The sequence below is a fragment of the Otolemur garnettii genome, unplaced genomic scaffold (genome assembly GCF_000181295.1).
Source record: "Otolemur garnettii isolate 467f Iridium unplaced genomic scaffold, OtoGar3 scaffold00043, whole genome shotgun sequence".
NCBI lineage: Eukaryota > Metazoa > Chordata > Mammalia > Primates > Galagidae > Otolemur > Otolemur garnettii.
Window position 1 is genome coordinate 11,646,857 of NW_003852438.1, and position 19,624 is coordinate 11,666,480.

Below are 19,624 nucleotides of genomic sequence, written 5' to 3' on the forward strand. Positions count from 1 at the left end.
CTGGCCCACTTGTGTATTTCATTTTATTTATTTATTTTTTGAGACAGAGTCTCACTATGTCACCCTCAGTAGAGTGCCATAACATCATAGCTCACAGCAACCTCAAACTCTTGGGCTTAAGTGATTCTTTTGCCTCAGTCTCCCAAGTAGCTGGGACTACAAGCATCCGCCACAACACCTGGCTATTTTGTTGTTGTTCAGCAGGCCTGGGCTGGGTTTGAACCCACCAGCCTTAACCACCGAGCTATGGGCACTAGCCCCATTTGTGTATTTTAAAACCTACTTTTGACATACCAATTTAAGTACTCAATGAACATTTTTGAGTGTGTCCTATCTGCCACTTTATTAGGTTCCTTAAAAGAGGATGCTTTCTTCTGTTTCTTGTGTTTATCCCTTAATGCAGGGAAAGACACACAAAAGAGGCTGCTCAGTCAGTGGCAAAAATGGCTCCCTGGAAAGAATGTGCTCACCTCCTTGTCAAGACAAGGATGAGCTGCAGAACTCACCTGGGGACTACTGTCAGGATTGTATAGGTCTCCAGGCTTCTGACCTCGCTGGTCCATGCTGTAATATTTACAGTGACTCCACTGGACCATGGATGGGTTCGGGGGGGGCTGGGGTCCGTTAGGAACATTTAGTTGCATGACCACCACACCTGGTCCAGATGGTGACACTCCTGAGGGCCAGGAAGAAAGCAGTTGATTGTAAATTCAAACTCTTTTGGCCATCTAGCTAGCCCTGAGTGGGAAAGCCAGGAACTACTTGCTTCAGGGTCACTCAAACTGCATCCTGCCACGAATCTGAGATGGTTGCTGATTTGACTACTTTCAACTCCCTCTCCTCCAAATGAGTGGAAATCTGAGTGAAAGGGAAATGAGTACTAGTGCTCTCCTGGGCATCACCTGGTGAGGGGTATCATAGTATGCTTGGCAGAAAACAACTCCATTCCATCAAAACTGGGTATTAGCAAATGTCCAGGTCAGATTGTTCAAATCTTTGTTCCTGGTTTGGGCCAAGGGCCAGGGCTGTAGACATGTACAGGCTTTTCTGGTAATGGCTGTGGATAAGCCAGACTCAGGCAATACTTCCTGGCCAAGGGTGGGGTGAGTTGGGAAACATTTCAAGCAGAGGGAATGGCATATTCAGAAAATGACAAGGAATTCCAGGTGCTAAGCCACAGGAGCTATCTAAAGGAAGTACTAGGAGATGAGACACATTTAAAAAAAAATTTTTTTTGAGACAGAGTCTCACTCTGTCACCCTTAGTAGAGAGCCCTGGCATCAAGTGATCTTGGGCTCAAGTGATCCTCTTGCTTCAGCCTCCCCAGTAGCTGGGACTACAGGCACCTGCCACAACACCCAGCTATTTTTTTTTGTTGTTGTTGTTTGAGACCGAGCCTCAAGCTATCACCCTGGGTAGAGTGCTGTGGCATCACAGCTCATAGCAACCTCAAACTACTGGGCTTAAGCAACTCTCTTGCCTCAACTCCTAAGTAGCGGAGACTATAGGCATCCGCCACAATGCCCAGCTATTTTTTTTTTTTTTGGTTGTAGTTGTCATTGTTGTTTGGCAGGCCCAGGCTGGATTAGAACCCACTTGAGCTATAGGCACCACCCCTGGTTATTTTTATTTTTTATTTCTTTTGGTTGTTGTTGTTCAGCAGGCTCTAGCTGGGTTTGAACCCACCAGTCTAGGTGCATGTGGCTGGTGCCCTAAGCACTGAGCTATGGGTACCCCATAGCTTTTTTACTAGAGATGGGGTCTTGCTCTTGCTCAAGCTAGTCTTCAACTCCTGAGTTCAAGCCACCCGCCTGGGCCTCCCAGAGTATTAGGATTTCAGGCATGAGCTACCATGCCTGGCCACATTTATTTGTTTATTCAACAAATGTCAAATATCCACTATGTGCCGGTTCCTATGCTGGGCACTGAGCATACAAAAAACAAGCCTGTTCCTGACCTCATAAAATGGATAATCTGTTAGGATGTTAAGCAAACAGTTGGTGTCAGATTTGAAGCACATTCTGGTAAGATGTTTGGCTAGATTTATCTAGTAAGTGTTAGGACTGGGATTTATGTGGTGGAGAGCTAACTCAAGGAGGCTAAATGTAGGATGGCTGAAGAGAGGGATTAACTAGCAGTAAAAAGACCATTTAGAAAGTTTCTGAAACAGAGTAAGGAGGTTTTGAAGTAGGGCAAATGCCACCAGGAATGAGTAGGAAGGTCAAACCCTCTGAAGGTTACACTAACAGGCTCAGGTGATTGTTGGATGTGACCCTAAGGTTTTAGCACTGGCACCCATGATAGCCTCATCCTCTCACAGGTTAGGGAAAGGGCTATACTGAGAAGGATTAAGTCCTAAATCTTCCTCATGGTAAAAAGCATGGTAATGAGTAGGGACGAGCAATTTGATGGACAGTCTCTACTGAGAGGGGCAGGCAGGAGCTATCCTTCCTCACTGGAGAGTGTCCAGAGTGGGGTTAGCACTTGGACTTCCTAGGCTCTATTCCTGTTGAGGCTGAGCTCACATGTTTGTGGTGGTAGAGAAATAGGAGCTGGGGGTTACTAGCTTGAAAACCTGCTGCAGTGCTGCTGTTTTCCTGGCTCGGTGCCCCAAGGCTGCCACTGCTGCTGCCATCACACTGCTTCCTGTGACAGGAAATGTTACAGCCTTTGCCCTGGGCACCAGTCATGCTGGGAAGTAAATGTGATTGTTTTTCTCAAGTAGTATTGGTCAAAGGAATGGAAAAGAATTAGTGGGAGGCCTGAGAGAGCAGCTCAGGAGATATAGCACCTGTCAGATGCTTCTCCCCAGCTGGTATGTGCTCTCTACCCTCTAAGGTTCATCCAATCAGAAAGCAGAAATATTCAGAGCACAGGCTCACCTCTCCCTATCCCCTGCCAAGAGAGATAGCATAGCTGTAGAAGGCCCACAGGAAAATTGCATGGTTGTGGACTGTCATGCATTTAACAACTCTCAGCTTATTGTAGGTATTCTGGGCATTTTATTTCCCTATCCTAAGAGTCTCACCTACTACAATATCCTCTACCAACAAAATTGCAATTGACTTTATTCAAATACCTTGATGCTGCTTAAGGGTCCAACGCAAAAATAATAAAATCTACAGCTTTTCCAGAAGGCAGCTCAACATCTCAGCCTAACTAATGCCATAGGTCAGGAAGGGTGGGTGTGTCTGAGTATGTAGGGTAAGCACAAGCAGAGCAATGGAAGCTCTTTTTAATACCAATGTGTGGCTGTAAAGAGCTATTAGGGGGCTCAAGGAGAAAGAGAACAGAGTCTTCATATTATTTTCAGTATTCTTCGTTTCAGCCTCTATTCTGAGCTCCTCCCCACTGGCCTGAAGCATTGTTGCTTCACTCAGCCAAAGACACAACACTACTCTGCTGAAAAGCTGATTTTTATGCTTCTCTTCCTTAAGCCCAAAGCAGGTGGCATCCCTTAGCAGCAGAACTGTTCTTAATAGACATAGCAATAAAAACAAAAAACAAAAAACAAAAAAACCAAGAAAAAACACTCAACCTGCTGTCCAGTGACAGCACTTTCATATAATCAGGTTGAGGGAAGGAGCCTGGGTGGAAAGAGGGTGGGAAGCAAGTGGGAAGGGAGGGGAAGGGGTTGAATAAGGAAATCAATTTCAGCTTGAAAGCTCTGAAAGGAGAGGGGACATGTGAATGGCTTTTTAAGTGGCATCATTAAACCTGGGCAGAAAGGTCGATTGGTCAGAGCAAACCGCATAAATACAAACAGATGACATTTATGTCTGGCAGAATTGTTTTGTTTTTTTTTTTTTTAAATCACTGAGGTAGAAAACTGATAAGCCTTCTTCCTTAGCACCAGAAATCAAATCTATAGGAAGGAATGTCCAGAGAAATAAACTCCACAGGCATCTTTCCCAAATTATAGGGCAGAATCCAATAATATCTTAGTCTTTTCCCTTTTTTTGGTGGGGAAGTGAGGTATCTCAGGAAGTCAGAAAGAAAATAGTAACCTGAGCTTCGGAAACCCCTTGGCTAAAAAATGACTAAGTAATGAGAGGCTATTTCTACATGCATTTTCCTCTGTCCACAATGCTGTGTCACTGTGAGCTGGGCATTATGCACAGGCATCACAGCCACTTCATGTCTGTGTGCATTGTCTCCTGACAAGCATCTCTTTAGAAAACTCAAGGGGCTTGCAAGCCATCATTTTAGTGGGAAGAAAAGTGTCTCCTGGGTTAGAGCTATGTCTATATTACAGTGGAAGAATTAGGGTACAGGCCTGGGGGTAAACTGGGCAAGTACAAAAATGTATTAATAAACCACAACAGTTGTTCCAGGACCAGCCAATCCTAATCCCTGCCTTTATTTTTGGAAAAGTGACCATGTTGCACATGAGAAGAGGGCGGGTGACTGTCCTCTGAAGGTGATAGAGGGGCCCTTATGGCCTGGGCTTGCCTTTTTCCAGTAAAGGTTGAACTGGAAAGGAAGGGAGAACAAACACTTGTTTCCCCTTTTCCCCACCCTCTTAGATTACCATGAGCAGAATTAAAAACCTTTAAAGTCAATGGTATGGTAAATATGCTCTCTGAGATGATGTGAATGGAACAGAGGATCCCATTATCTAGAACAGGGGTCCTCAAACTTTTTAAACAAGGGGCCAGTTCACTGTCCCTCAGACCATTGGCGGGCCGGACTGTGGGCCCTGGGGCGAGTCGGCTGCTAAGCAGGACAGGTAGCAGTGGCAAAAACACCCAGCAGGCCGGATAAATTCCTCGGTGGGCCATAGTTTGAGGATGCCTGATCTAGAAGAAGTACAAGGGGTCAGTTGAAGCCCAGGGTTAACTGGGGTTGCTAGGAATAAAGGAAATAGAACTATGAAAATTCTAAAGCAGCAAGAGAAATAGATGGTGAAGAAAGTCTCCCATGTCTTTTGACTTCGGAAGCCTAGGTTATTTCCTTCCAACCCTAGTCCTGATCGTTAGTGCTGACAACTTCTAAAGTAACAGTTTTGTTTTAGTTTTCTTAACTTAGTACTAGGTCCAGAGTACGTGATGAAAAATAATTTTTTACACGTGGTTTGTTCTCAATTCAAAGATCTTGTACTAGAAGATGGACAGCTATAACCACAGAGACCAAGAGATGTTCTGACATCCTACAAAGGATATACACAAAACACATATGCATGTCTGCCTATAAACACACGCACACACTCATTTTAATAACAGGAGAGAAAGTGCCCTGTGGTAACATGCACCACCACAGGCTACACTGATTCTTGGAGCTGGTTTCTACAATTTCCATACCCCACTTGGAATTTTCCTTTTTGAGACAGTTTTACTTTGTTGCCCTTGGTAGAGTGTCACGGAGTCACAACTCACAGCAACCTCAAACTCTTGGGCTCAAGTGTTTCTCTTGCCTCAGCCTCCCAAGTAGCTGGGACTACAGGCACCCGCCACAATACCTGGCTATTTTTAGAGATGAGGTCTTGCTCTTGTACAGGCTGGTCTTGAACCTGTGAGCTCAGGCAACCCACCTGCCTCCGCCTCCCAGAGTGCTTAGGATTACAGGCGTCAGCCACTGCACCTGGCCTACCTCACTGGGAATTTCAAGGCCAAGTGTCCATGGCAGACACTAGCAGAAGCAGCTAGAGACATGAATAACAAAAAAGGGTGAGATGTTGAATTGAAAACTTCAGCCTATAAGAGATTTATGTTTGGCCTGGATGAGGGTCGAAGTCATTGCTTCTTAAAGGTAAGAACATATCACATCTAACAAATAAGACTAATTCCAGAATCAGCATCTAACACAGTGAGCATGCCAAAAAAAAAAAAAAATTCTTTTAGCATTTTTAAATGGGGAAAATTGGCAAAACATTTCCCTCACACCAGAAGAGGGCACTCTGACATTCCTACAGAATAGAATGGGGATGGTTAAAGGCTAAAAATTAAGACTTTGCCCTCTCCAGACCCCCTGAAGGTTTTAACTGCAATGTACTGCCATGTCAGGGTAGGCTGAAAGGTATACAAACAGGGATAGCTGTGACTTGGTGTGTAGGGGAAGCTCTTGGCAAAGGCAGTGAGAGGCTGCATGGCACAAACTTACTGACCTGGAATAGCTGGCCCCTCCAAAGAGGGCCTTTAGCTATTTAATATGATGTCCATTTATTTTTCACTGGACAGAAAAAGGATAGAGTACAAAGCCTGCTGAAAACTGTTGAAGATGCAGCATGGGACATGGAAAAAGACACTGCTGAGTGCAGTGGCTCACACCTATAATCTTAGCACTCTGGGAAGCTAAGGTGAGTGGACCACTTGAGCTCAGGAGTTGGAGATCAGGCTGAAGCAAGAGTGAGATCCTGTCTCTACTACAAATAGAAAAACTAGCCAAGTGTCATGGCAGGTCCCTGTAGTCCCAGCTATTCAGAAGCTGAGGCAAGAGGATCCCCTGAGTTCAAGAGTTTGCGGTTGCTCTGAGCTGTAATGATGCCATGTCACTCAACCCAGGGCAACAGTGAGACTCTGTCTCAAAAAAAAAAAAAAAAAGACTCAAATTCAATTTCTAGGACTGTGATCTTAGGCAATTATTTAATCTCTTTAAATCAAATTTCTACCTCACAAAGTCATGATGAGAATTAAAATGTTATAAGGTACAAGTGTATGCTACAAACTGCTAAACAAATCTAAGATATGACTTAAAAAGCATTTAGTCAACTTCCCCCATACTCCCAAGAGAAAAGAAAAGCCGCCTATGGGAAAAGTGAGTACAGGAGACACAGTACAATGCTGGATTCTGAAAAGAAAAAAAAGAAGACAACAATAAAAACTGGACAAGAGACATGAATAGAACCTTTCCTCATAAGGACAGAAGAATGGCCAATAAACACACGAAAAAATGCTCATCATCCCTAACAATCAGCGAAATGCAAATCAAAACACTTTCAGGTCACTGAGAACAACCCACACCACAAGGTCCCAAAGCAATAGTTGCTAGCTTGAGTGCAGAGAGAACACTCACGTACTGTTGAGGGACTATAAACTTTTTTTTTTTTTTTTTTTGAGACAGAGTCTCACTATGTCTCCCTCAGTAGAGTGCTATGGCATCACAGCTCACAGCAACCTCAAACTCTTGGGCTTATGCCATTATCTTACCTCAGCCTCCCAAGTAGCTGGGACTACAGGTGCCTGCCACAGTGCCTGGCTATTTTTTTGTTGCAGTTGTCATTGTTGTTTAGGTATACAAACAGGGATAGCTGTTTAGGTGGCCTGGGCTGGGTTCAAACCTGCCAGCCTCGGTGTATGTGGCCGGTGCCATAACCACTGTGCTATGGGCACCACGCCAGGGATTGCAACCTATTAATAGTACAGCCTCTATGGAAAGCAGTATGGAGATTCCTCAAAGAACTAAAAGTAGACCTACTGTTTGGCCCTGCAATTACCCTTTTAAGCATTTACCCAAACAACAACAAAAAAAGACATTTTACCACAGGGACATTTGGCCTAGAATGTTCATAGCAGCTATGTTCATAATTGCAAGTATGTGGAAACAACTGAAGTGCCCATCAACAAATGAAAGGATTAACAAACTGTGGTATATGTATACCATGAAATACTATTCAGTCATAACAAAGATGGAAATTTTGCATCTTTTTTTTTTTTTTTTTGAGACAGAGCCTCAAGCCGTCCCCCTGGGTAGAGTGCTGTGGCATCACAGCTCACAGCAACCTCTAACTCCTGGGCTTAAGCGAGTCTCCTGCCTCAGCCTCCCAAGTAGCTGGGACCACAGGCACCTGCCACAACGCCTTTTATTATTTTTTTTGGTTGCAGCCGTCATTGTTGTTTGGCGGGCTGGGCTGGATTCAAACCTGCCACCTTAGGTGTATGTGGCTGGCGCCTTAGCCACTTGAGCCACAGGTGCTGAGCCAAGATTTTTGCATCCTTTTAAACAACCTGGCTGGATTTGGAGAATATTCTCCTAAGTATCTCACGATTAGAAAAATAAGAATCACATGCACTCAATACCAATTTGAAATTAGGACATTAACAATTACAGACCCACATGAGAGAAAAATTTCAATTAAATTTGAGGAGGAGGAGGGACTCTGGGGCTCACTGGCTTCCCTCCCAGTGAGAACAATACATGGATACTGGGAACACCCTGGCTGTAGGACACAGCTCAACTCTGACTTTAACCAGTCATGTGTAAATTATACAGTGTAATAATTTGTGACCTCATATTAATCTGAAATAAAAAAGAATGAAGAAAAAAAGACAACAGGAAAGCAAGGAACTGAATTAGATGTGGCTACCCAGGGATGAGGAAACCAACCCCTATGTGTTGAGAAGTCAACCTCTGTACTCATAAAAACACCAGCCAAGACTTTGGTCTTTCTTCACTATGGAGTCACAGTAAAGAGGCCTGCATTCTTTCTGCCTTTCCCAGCTCTGGAGCACAAGCCTTTCAGCCATGTTTGCTCTTGCCAGTGCCCAAGAACGCCCCCCCCCCAATTCTTTATCCTCTTACCTGAGTACTGCTGTGGCATCTGTGGTGGACTGCAAGGAGAGGGAGACTGAGGCATCTGGTACTGCTCAGAGCCAGGAGGTTGCAGAAAACCCACAGAAGGGCTGGGGAGATGGAGAAGAGAGGAGTGGTGAACCAGTAGAGGGAGGAACACAACTCCTGGCAAACAGCTGCTGCTTCCTAGGCCTCCCCTGTGGGAAGCAGAGGCAGCTCCAAGCCATTCCCAGACCAATTTGCCATGCAATTTCTAAAATCACTCATCAGTTCAAAGTTAATTACATATATTTGTACTTGATCATCTTTCAATTAGGAAGCTGCTAATCAGTGCTACAGATGGAATGTTAGCAACACATGCTCTTCCCAACACTGTGGAAATATCATATAGATAGGTGCACATGCACACACAGATTCTGAGAAACACAAAGAGAGTGCCAGAGACAGACACACAATGCTGGACAGAGATGGAGGGGAAAAATTCTCAGATTGCTAATTATTTTTTCCTAAAAATAGCTCAATGGTTAGAGGGCCAGCCCCATGCACTGGGGATGGCGGGTTGGAATCTGGTCAGGGCCTGCTAAACAAAAACAAACAAACAAAACACTAAGAAGATACATGATTTGAGATATATACACACAATGGCAAACAACCACCTAAAGACAAATAGGAAAAAATCCCCCACAAAACACAGAACAACATGAAGACACGTATAAAAAGACAGAGATAAATATACACACGTAGGGAGACAGACACACAAAAATACACACAGTGAGCCCAGAACTGATTCTAGTTCCAGCTCTGCTTCTAGCTATGTGAAACTGAGTAAGTTTCTTAACATCCTTAGCTAGAATTTCCTCATTTATATATAAGGGAGGAAAATAACAAGAGGAATAGACCAGATTATTTCTAAGGTGCTTTCTACTTCTAAAATTCTACTAGCTACAACCTACCTACACTCAAATATATAGAAATAGACACACCTATGGGTTTTCATTTCCAGATACAAACGGAAGTACACAGGAAAATTTATATATATACACACTCCAAAACAATGAGTTGTTTTCTATTCCATAGTTTTCAGTCCCACTCCTTTGAAAAATGAAAAATGGGGGAAAATTACAAATTATAAATCTTTTTTTTTTTTTTGAGACAGTCTCACTCTGTCATCCTTGGTAGAGTGCTGTGGCATTACAACTCACAAAAACCTCAAACTCTTGGGCTCAAGTGATTATCCTGCCTCTGCTTCCCAAGTAGCTAGGACTATAGGTGCCAACACAACACCCAGCTATTTTTGTTGTTGTTGTTGCAGTTGTCATTGTTGGTTAGCTATCCCCGGCTGGTTTTGAACCCGCCAACTTTGGTGTATGTGGTTGAAACTGTAACCACTGTGCTACAAGTGCTGAGCCTTTTTTTTTGAGACAGAGTCTCACTTTGTTGCCCTTGGTAGAGTGCCATGGCATCATAGCTTACAGCAACCTCAAACTCTTGGGTTCAAGCGATCTTCTTGCCTCAGCCTCCCAAGTGGGGACTACAGGTGCCTTCCACAAAACCCAGTTATTTTTAGAGACAAAGTCTCGCTCTGGCTCAGGCTGGTCTTAAACTCCGGAGTTCAGGCAATCCACCTGCCTTGGCCTCCCAGAGTGCTAGAATTATTGAGGTGAGCCACTGCGCCCAGCCTAAATTATAAATCTTTGAAGCAGGAATTGTTTTCTGCTAATTGGCTCTTATGTGGATGGCAAATCAAGGAGGAGAAAAGGAGAACGAACTCCCTCATATTCACCTACATCAGGGCACTACTAAAACCTGCCAACAGGGTGGTGCCTGTGGCTCAGGGGAGTAGGGTACCAGCCCCATATACCAGAAGTGGCAGGTTCACACCTGGCCACAGCCGAAAACTGCAAAAAAACCCGCTGCCAACTTTGGTGTATGTGCCTGGCACCGTAACCACTGTGCTACCAGCACCGAGCCTTTTTTTTTTAGAGACAGATTTTTAGTTTGTCATCCTTGGTAGAGTGCTGTAGCATCACAGCTCACAGCAACCTCCAGCTCTTGGGCTTAGGCGATTTTCTCGCCTCAGCCTCCCGAGTAGCTGTGACTACAAGTACCTGTCACAATGCCTGGCTATTTTTTGTTGCAGTTTGGCCAGGGCCAGGTTCAAAGCTTCCACCCTTGGTATATGGGCCTGGTGCATAGGCGCTGCCCCACTACTACAATCTTTCCCCTGCCTTTCTTTTAGGCCAGCAGAAACAAAACCATGGTGCCACAATTGCTGAAGGTCTATAGGAGATGCTCTGCTCTTTGGAAGTTCTCACCTTGTACCATTCTGCTGAGCTGGGGGGATCACGCTGTAGTACACTGGTACACCCCCTGCTGGGAGGCCTCCTTGCACAGACTGGCTTGCAGGGACCAACATGGGTTGCTGGAAAGGTGGCTGAACCACATTTTGTGAGTCATTACCCACTGGAACCTGGGAGGAAAAGAGAAGAAAAGGACTACTCATGCTCCCATTGAGATCCAGACAACAGCCTAGGTATTACTAGACAGGGGCATTATGACTTCCTTCCCTACCTTTTAAAACCTCTTGTTCTCCCCATCTGCCTAAAGAAAATTTAGGCATTTCTCCCTTTTCCAAATACCATCTTTGGGCATCTAACACAAAGGAAGGAGCCTGATTTCCTTTAGAGGTTATTTTCCTGGGCATATGCTCATTTGTATGGCTGTATAAAGACCAAACAATTTAAAGACTCTTTTTAGACTCTATAGACTTTTCTCTCAGAGAGAAAAAACCTAACAATTCTAGGGGAAAGTAGACAATACTCCAGTATTGGAGTTGTCAGTCTGAATGATCCCCAAAGGCTGTCCTTTTCCTCATCCTAGGACAGGTGACTTTTCCCAATGCAGAAGCACCCACTTGGTAAGAAGGCAGTGGAGTGTACTGAACCACCAGGCCTTGCATCTGGCCCCCCATGCTGCTCCTTTGGTTGCTGAGCAGGCCCTGGTTCTGAGGCTGCTGGACCCCAATCATGCCTTGGTAAGCCGCCTGCTGCTGGTTAGGCATCATGGGCTGTAAACCTAAGGGTGGGCAAGTCAGAGAAGACATTAGCATGAATGTTTAGGAGGTCACACTCTTATCAATAATTTCCTTTTCCATTCTATTAATATTTTACTTTTTTTTTTTCCATGGAGATCTAAGTCTCTTCTTAGGCCCCTAATCATTCCTGCCCTTCCCCCTCCCATACACTTTTAAATGGGGAAGATAATTCTTCTCTCTTTCTCAGTCTGCCCTTCCCCTATTCATTGCCTTCTTACACCAGCAGTTCCTCTTACCAGGCTGCTGGGATGGCTGAGGCAGCTGTTGACCACGTTGGGGGCTGTAGGCCACCGGGTGAGAAAGAGGTCGATATTGCTGGTTGGAGTTAGGATACTGTCCAGGAGGATAATAGGAAACCTGGATCTATGGTGGGAGGAAAAAGATGTGTGAGACGTCCCTCAAATTCAGCCCTACTACTGGCCAATTACTAAATACCTCAAGCTTGATGGCCAAAAATATGTAAATGGAGATATTCTGGACCTGCAATTATGGGATTAGTATAGAAGTTTGAAATAAAACAGAAGGGCTTGTGTTATATAGATAGAAGACCTGGCTAGAACAACTCTCAAGTGCAAAGTAGGGAAAGGTATCTCTTCTGGTCTCTCTAACCTAGAAGAAGAAAGAGGGGTATAATACCAGATAAGCTGAATCAGTGATGTAAGCTTGAAACTGGAGCTGCTTACCTGTTGAGGGGGCTGCATGTAGCCCTGGGGTGGCAGAACTTGCTGAGTAGGTGGTGCATGGTTAGAGGTGGAATAGCTGGAAGTGGGGAGGGGCTGTCCCGCGGAAGCCATGATGAAGCTGGTCTGCTGAGGGTGCTGGGAGATAAGTGGAGGCTGGAACATAGCTGAGGATGGGTCTGCTGCTTCAGTAGAGCCTTGGCGGCTAAGACTCATTTGTCCAAAGGGATTGCTGAGGTCATCTGCCTATGGAAAGAGTAGGGGACTCAAGGACTGGGGCTTGTATCAAGCTCACATCTTTGGCTTCAAAGAAAGACATGGAGAAATACCAATTCTGTCTACAGATCTGGGTAGGCCTGCCTCTGTGCCCATAGAGGTGGTTTTTGGACCTAAGCCTGTCATGTGGCATTTGAAATTGTTATGGGCTTGGCACCCATAGCACAGTGGTTACGGTGCCAGCCACATACACCAAGGCTGGCAGGTTCAAACCCAGCCTGGGCCAGCTAAACAACAATGACAACTGTAACAAAAAATAGCTGGGCGTGGGCGGCGCCTATGGCTCAGTGGGTAGGGCACCAGGCCCATATATGGAGGGTGGCAGGTTCGAGCCCAGCCCTGGCCAAACTGCAACAACAACAACAAAATAGCTGGGCATTGTGGCGGGTGCCTATAGTCCCAGCTACTCAGGAGGCTAAGGCAAGATAATCACTCAAGCCCAAGAGTTGGAGGTTGCTGCGAGCTGTAATACCACGGCACTCTACTGAGGGTGACACAGTGAGACTCTGTCTCAAAAAAAAAGAAAAAAAAAAAGAAATTGCTATGAATTGAATAGCTGTTTCAAGCCCAGCTCCAGAGCCACTCTCCCTACCACATGTGAGGGAACAATGGCCGCCCTAATTAGCATCATTATTAGGATTGCTCTTGGGGAGATGGGAGCAATGATACAATTTCCATATAGAGAAAGAATAGGACAAACTAGGGGGTTAAAGAAAATGATTATGAGTCTTTCCATTTTTTTTTTTTTTTTTGAGACAGAGTCTTACTTTGTCACCTTTGCTAGAGTGCCATGGCATCATAGCTCACAGCAACCTTAAACTCCTGGGCTCAAGTGATTTTCTTGCCTCAGCCTCCTGAGTAGCTGAGATTATAGGCACCTGCCACAACATCCAGTTATTTTTAGAGATGGGAGTCTGGCTCTTGCTCAGGCTGGTCTCGAACTCCTGAGCTGTGGCAATCTACCAGGCTTGGCCTCCCAGAGTGCTAAGATTATAGGTGTGAGCCACCATGCCTGGCTGAGTCTTTCCATTTCCTTTCTTCCTCATACCCACAACCACAAAAAGGGCCCCTACACTGCCATGACTTCTGTTTTTATAATAAAGGACCTAGATAACACCTTAAGCAGACCACGGTGGCTAGGTTCATAAGCCTCCACAGTGCTGCCTGTGTAGCAGGAAGACTGGGGGGCTCCCATTCCCACTGCTCATCTCCTTACTCCCTCTCCATGTCATTTCCACCTTTGTTCTCTGACACTAGCCTAGTGTTCTCCCACCCTTCAGAAACCACTTCCAATTCTCACCTCCGAAAGGAGGCCAGGGTGAGTGGCTAAGCTGGAGGATAAGACTGACTGGCTAGGCTGTAATTACCTTTTTTTCTCAGTTCTCTTCCCTAAGCAACAAAGGTGATGGTGTTCCATCTCTCACTTACATGCTGATAGGTTAGAGTTTGTTAGTTTCCTTTTGCCTTCTACTCCCTGGATAGTAATTCTCATTCTCTCTCTCTCCCCGCTACCCCCACCTACATACACACCAGAGCAGGAGTTCCTTTGCAAAAGAAACTAGTAGAAACCAAAAGATAATGCTTTTCTATAGTTTCATTCAATTTTCAGGGATCTGATCTTCAAGTTAGATGTTTTGCTACCTTATTGGGCACAAGTAGATGATAAGCAGACTGGATTAGAGATTCACTGAGGCCCATATTTCAGGAATTTTCAGAATGGAGATAAGAGGTAAGAGGAAAGAGGAGATTTTAGGGAAAAAGCTAGAGGTTTTATTAACACAAAGCAAAAACTCAGTGCTCCTAAAACCATGATGGAAGTTATCAACTATAAGGCAAATCAGATCTTCAGAGGATTTGTAGTAATAGTACAAACAATTTGAACAGCATGTGCTATGCAGTGGGAGAGGGTATTTTTATATATTATAAAATGACATGGTATGGGCAGTGCCTGTGGCTCAGTGAGTAGGACACCAGCCCCATATACTGAGGGTGGCAGGTTCGAACCCACCCTGACCAAACTGCGACAAAAACATAGTCGGCGTTGTGGCGGGCACCTGTTGTCCCAGTTACTCGGGAGGCTGAGGCAAGAGAATCGCCTAAGCCCAAGAGCTGGAGGTTAATGTGAGCTGTGACACCATGGCACTTTACCAAGGGCAATACAGTGATACTCTGTCTCTAAAAATAAAATAAAATAAAAATGACATGGTAAAATAGAGGAATAGCTCAAGTTTTTAGCAATGGTACCAGAGAATGTTTTTATTTTTAATGTAAATTATAGAGAACCATTCTGTACAGAATACACTGGGTTCCTCAGACATATCTAGAGACAAATTAAGTGAAGGATATACCTGGTAGAGCAATGAGGAGCCTAAGTTATATCAATACCAATTTCACTATCCCTCCTGAAACTTGGGAGGGGACTCAGCATTCCTCTGTCTTATATTAAGGCATCTTTTAATGTGCTGTGACCAGACTGTTAGACTGGTGTATAATTCGGCCTGTGCTGGACCCTTTAAAGGAATGGTTCCCAGCTCTTCAAAATCACAGCCTGCTTACAAGGCTCTCACAGACTGACCCAGTCATACCACAGATACAGGCCACATACAAACAAGACAAAAAGGGGAATGGAGTTTGTACCATGTTGTACTGCTGGGGCGGAGAGACTGGCAGAAGGACTTGGGGACAGGAGCTTGGAGAGAACTGAACAGGCTGCGAAGAGGGCTGCAGAGACGGGACTGGCTGTGGACCAGCAGAGAGGCATGTGGAAAAGGGAAGAGAAAAAGAGGCAAAGGAAGAGGCAGGAGGGTAGAGATGGGGAGGGGAAGGGAAGGAACAACAAGGTTAATAATCATAAGAAAACTTCATATGAGTAACAAGGCTGCTGAGCATGCCTGCTTGTACACTTCACATCTCTCTGAAGAGATTCACTGCACTCTATGCCCCACTGGCCACTCAGAACTCAGAAGCTATTGTGAGCAATCTGAGGACTCCCGGAGCCAGGGTCTGCTGCCTGATCCCAAACATAGTTTTTCCCAATGCATTTTTTCTAAACACACAAATTGGGGAGCATAATCATAATCCTCCTTGAATGCCACTTGAGAAGGGACTCCTGTCTGCACTGCTGCGCTGCTTCTGTAGGAAGGGTCATCCAAGGTCTGGCTCAGCCACACTCTGATTTCACACCACAGCTCTCCTGGAGGAGGAGAGGAAGTGCTCATTCACAAGGATTGTTTCCCTTTCAAGGGTAGAGAAAGAAAAAACAAACAAGATCATGCTTCTGGCTACTTCCTTTTTTTTTTCCAGATAGTCTCACTTTGTCACCCTTTGTAGAGTGCTGTGCTGTGGTGTCATAACTCAAAGCAACTTCCAACTCTTAGGCCCAAGCGATTCTCTTGCCTCAGCCCCCTGAGTAGCTGGGACTACAGGCTCCTGCCACAATGCCTGGCTATTTTTTTTTTAGAGACAAGGTTTCACTTTTGCTCAGGTTGGTCTCGAACTGTGAGCTCAGGGCAATCCACCTGCCTCAGCCTCCCAGAGGCTGGCTGGCTACTTCCTTCTGTCCCATGATTGTTTTGTGTCCTCCAGGCTATGAGGGAAGTATGAAAAATCCCCTTCAAAGCAAACAGGAAAGATTTGGGAATAAAATATAAATAGCCTAGCTTTGGTATTTATCCCATTAGTCCCTTCACTAGCCTCAAGCAGGAGGATTTGTTTATTAGGAACATGGAGAGTTCTAAACCAACCAATGTAATGGTCAGTTATATATTTTTTCTCTCCGTTCTTTCCCTCTGGCCATTTCAATCACCTCATCAGTCATAGACCCTGGAGGTGGGAGGGATGGGAAAAGGAAAGAGGAGAGGAAGAAGATGGAAGTAGTATTTATATTTTTGTCTTAATATATAGTCTCATTGCAGACTCACATTAAGAATCCTTAGGTATGGCTCGGCGCCTGTGGCTCAAGTGGCTAAGGCACCAGCCACATACACCTGAGGTGGTGGGTTCGAATCCAGCCCGGACCCACCAAACAACAATAATGGCTGCAACCAAAAAATAGCCGGGCGTTGTGGTGGGTGCCTGTGGTCCCAGCTACTTGGGAGGCTGAGGCAGGAGACTCGCTTGAGCCCAGGAGTTGGAGTTTGCTGTGAGCAGTGAAGCCACAGCACTCTACCCAGGGGTTCAGCTTGAGGCTCTGTCTCAAAAAAAAAAAAAAAAAAAAGAATCCTTAGGTATAACAGCCATTCTCACTAGTATTAGGTGATACCTCAGTGTGGTTTTGATTTACATTTTCCTGATAATTAGAGATGTTAGGCATTTTTTCATATATTTATTGGTCAATAGTCTAACTTCTTTTGAAAAGCTTCCATTCATGTCTTTTGCCCATTTTTTTATGGGGCAGTTTGATTTTTTTTTCTTGCTGACATTTACAAAATATTCTCTATATTTTGGCTACTTCCTTATAAAATTTTGTAATAAGCATATGGCAAATAAAGATACATTTAGGGCGGCAACTATGGCTCAAAGGAGTAGGGCACTGGCCTCACAAGCCAGAGGTGGCAGGTTCAAACCCAGCCCCGGCCAAAAACTGCAAAAAAAAAAAAAAAAAAAAAGGTACATTTAGCTACAATTTCCCATTTCCCTACATATGGTGACTTTTGGGACACTCTGCAGTGCTGTTTAGAGAACTATGAAAAGAAATTTTTTTCAAAGGAAATCTCTTTAAATTCTTACCAAGTTTTCATCTACAGCTTTTAGATTTTCTATTTTTAATTTTTTTAGCCAGAATTATGGTTGGCACCTGGAGTCCCAGCTACTTGGGAAACTGAGGCAAGAGAATTGCTTAAGCCCAAAAGTTTAGTGAGCTGTGATGCCACAGCACTCTACCGAGGATGACATAAGACTCTGTCTCAAAAAAAGAAAAAAAAGAGGGAGGAAAAAAAATTTTTGATTTTTAAATTTTTTTTGAGACAGAGTTTCACTATGTTGCCATGAGTAGAATGTCATGGTATCATAGCTCACAGCAACTTCAAACTCAGGCTCATGAAATCCTCTTACCTCAGCCTCCTGAGTAGCTAGGACTACAGGAGCCCACCACAACACCCTGCTGTGTTTTAGTAGAGACAGGGTCTTGCTCTAGCTCAGGCATGGCTGAGTTAAAGCAATCCACCTGCCTCAGCCTCCCAGATTGCTGGAATTAAAGGCATGAGCCACCACACCCAGAACACACTCATGAATTTTTTTTTTTTTTGTAGAGACTAGAGTCTTACTTTATCGGCCTTGGTGGAGTGCCATGGCATCACACAGCTCACAGCAACCTCCAACTCCTGGGCTTAGGCAATTCTCTTGCCTCAGCCTCCCAAGCAGCCAGGACCACAGGTACCAGCCACAACGCCTGGCTATTTTTTTTGTTGCAGTTTGGCTGGGACTGGGCCTGAACCTGCAACCCTCGGTATATGGGGCCGGTGCCCTACCCACTAAGCCACAGGCACTGCCCCACTTTTGAGTTTTGTTTGTTATTTATTTTGAGACAGAGTCTCACTATGTTGCCCTCGGTAGAGTGCCATGGCATCACAGCTCACAGCAACCTCTAACTCTTGGGCTTAAGTGATTCTCTGTCTCTCTCTCTCTCTTTTTTTTTTTTTTTTTGAGATATAGTTAGTTTATTTTCTTTTTCTTAAAAAAGAAAATAGTTATTTTATTTTTCTTTCTCTTGCCTCAGCCTCCCAAGTAGCTGGGACTACAGACGCCCACCAAAACACCTGGCTATTTTTTGTTGCAGTTGTCATTGTTGTTTAGCAGGCCCGGGCTGGGTTTGAACATCCCAGCCTCAGTGTATGTGGCTGGCACCGTAACCACTGTGCTAAGGGCACTGAGACCACTTGTGAGTCTTGAATAAAAAGCAGAGTGGAAATAAGTGATGCTCCTCTCTTAGGCCTCCCCTAACTGGGGAAAGACAGTGGTATAAGGAAGGGGCCTCAGAGATATTTTTTAGCTACTCCACAGTTACTCTCAGCTATAGTTCTCTTCTTTAAAAGTTTGAAATTCCAGAGCCAGAGAACTTCTGAAAAATAATAAAAAAATTTATTTAGAAAAGAAAGACAAGACTGGCCCTGAGGGATGGGGCTGCCACCTACTGGTGGATTTGGTGCAAGATCACTGGCTCAAGGATACCTGAGGACCACAGGACAGAGGCTCAGAGGGCTCCTTTTCAAGAGATCCACTGTCTTAAGTAATTTGGGCAAAAGGAACTCACTGGTCCTTTAAACCTCAGCCTCACCCCTTGGTTTCATGTGCTTCATTGACCTATAACATGAGGGCCTGCTCTGACAGAGGAACCCTGCCAAGAAGGGAAAGAGCATTATTTAGCCAGTACCATTCCTAAGCCTGGGGCAAATACTTCTTGCTACAGAGCTAAAGGTACCTACCTTTTCTCAAAAATTTTCTAAAGGAAACACTTAAGTAAGCACAGTGGTGTGTGTGCATCGCCATCATGTCCTAATCCCTGCACTATCAGGTGCCATTTCAGAAACTGAACACTAATTATTCTTGGGCTTGGCAACTTCAGTTTGGAGAATCCCCAGCACTGGAGAGCCAGTCAGGGAAAAAGAAAAGAAAAAGGAGAAAATGGCAGTAGGAGGAAGAAGAGGAAGAGAAAAAGTAGAGAAGAAGAAAAAAAGGAGCCAGGCATGCTAGCTCATGCCTGTACTAGCACTCTGGGAGGACAAGGCAGGTGGAATGCCTAAGCTCACAGGTCTGAGATCAGCTTAAGGAAAAAGGAGACCCCTGTCTCTAAAAATAGCCAAGCATTATGGCAGGAACATGTAGTCTCAGCTGCTTGGGAAACTGACGCAACAAATTGCTTGAGCCTAAGAGTTTGAAGTTGCTGTGAGCTATAACACTTCAGCACTCTACAGAGGGGGACAAAGTGAGACTCTGTCTCAAAAAAAAAAAAAAGAATAGAAAAGAAAAAGAGGAGATATATACAGTGGGGTGGTAGTGTAATTTTAGCAGCTTCCAAAACGCTTCTGGGACACTGAAACTTACCTGGATAAGATTCTTCAGTGTGGAG

The 19,624-nt window shown here is 44.7% G+C and overlaps 1 protein-coding gene across 11 annotated transcripts in view; it reads right to left on the reverse strand.

The window, feature by feature from the left end:
• Nucleotides 1-19,624, reverse strand: part of R3HDM2 (R3H domain containing 2) — a 192,034-nt gene that overhangs the window by 5,127 nt on the left and 167,283 nt on the right. For 10 of the 11 annotated variants that reach the window (XM_012805589.2, XM_023513610.1, XM_023513608.1 and 7 more), the window contains 6 exons: nt 12,286-12,528; nt 11,839-11,965; nt 11,423-11,583; nt 10,824-10,978; nt 8,518-8,618; nt 507-676 (listed from right to left, as the gene is read on the reverse strand). In XM_012805589.2, coding sequence (XP_012661043.1) covers nt 507-676; nt 8,518-8,618; nt 10,824-10,978; nt 11,423-11,583; nt 11,839-11,965; nt 12,286-12,528 — 957 coding nt within the window. Of the gene's footprint in view, nt 1-506; nt 677-8,517; nt 8,619-10,823; nt 10,979-11,422; nt 11,584-11,838; nt 11,966-12,285; nt 12,529-15,195; nt 15,298-19,624 lie in introns of all 11 variants that reach the window. The other variant, XM_023513612.1, reaches the window with a different exon arrangement.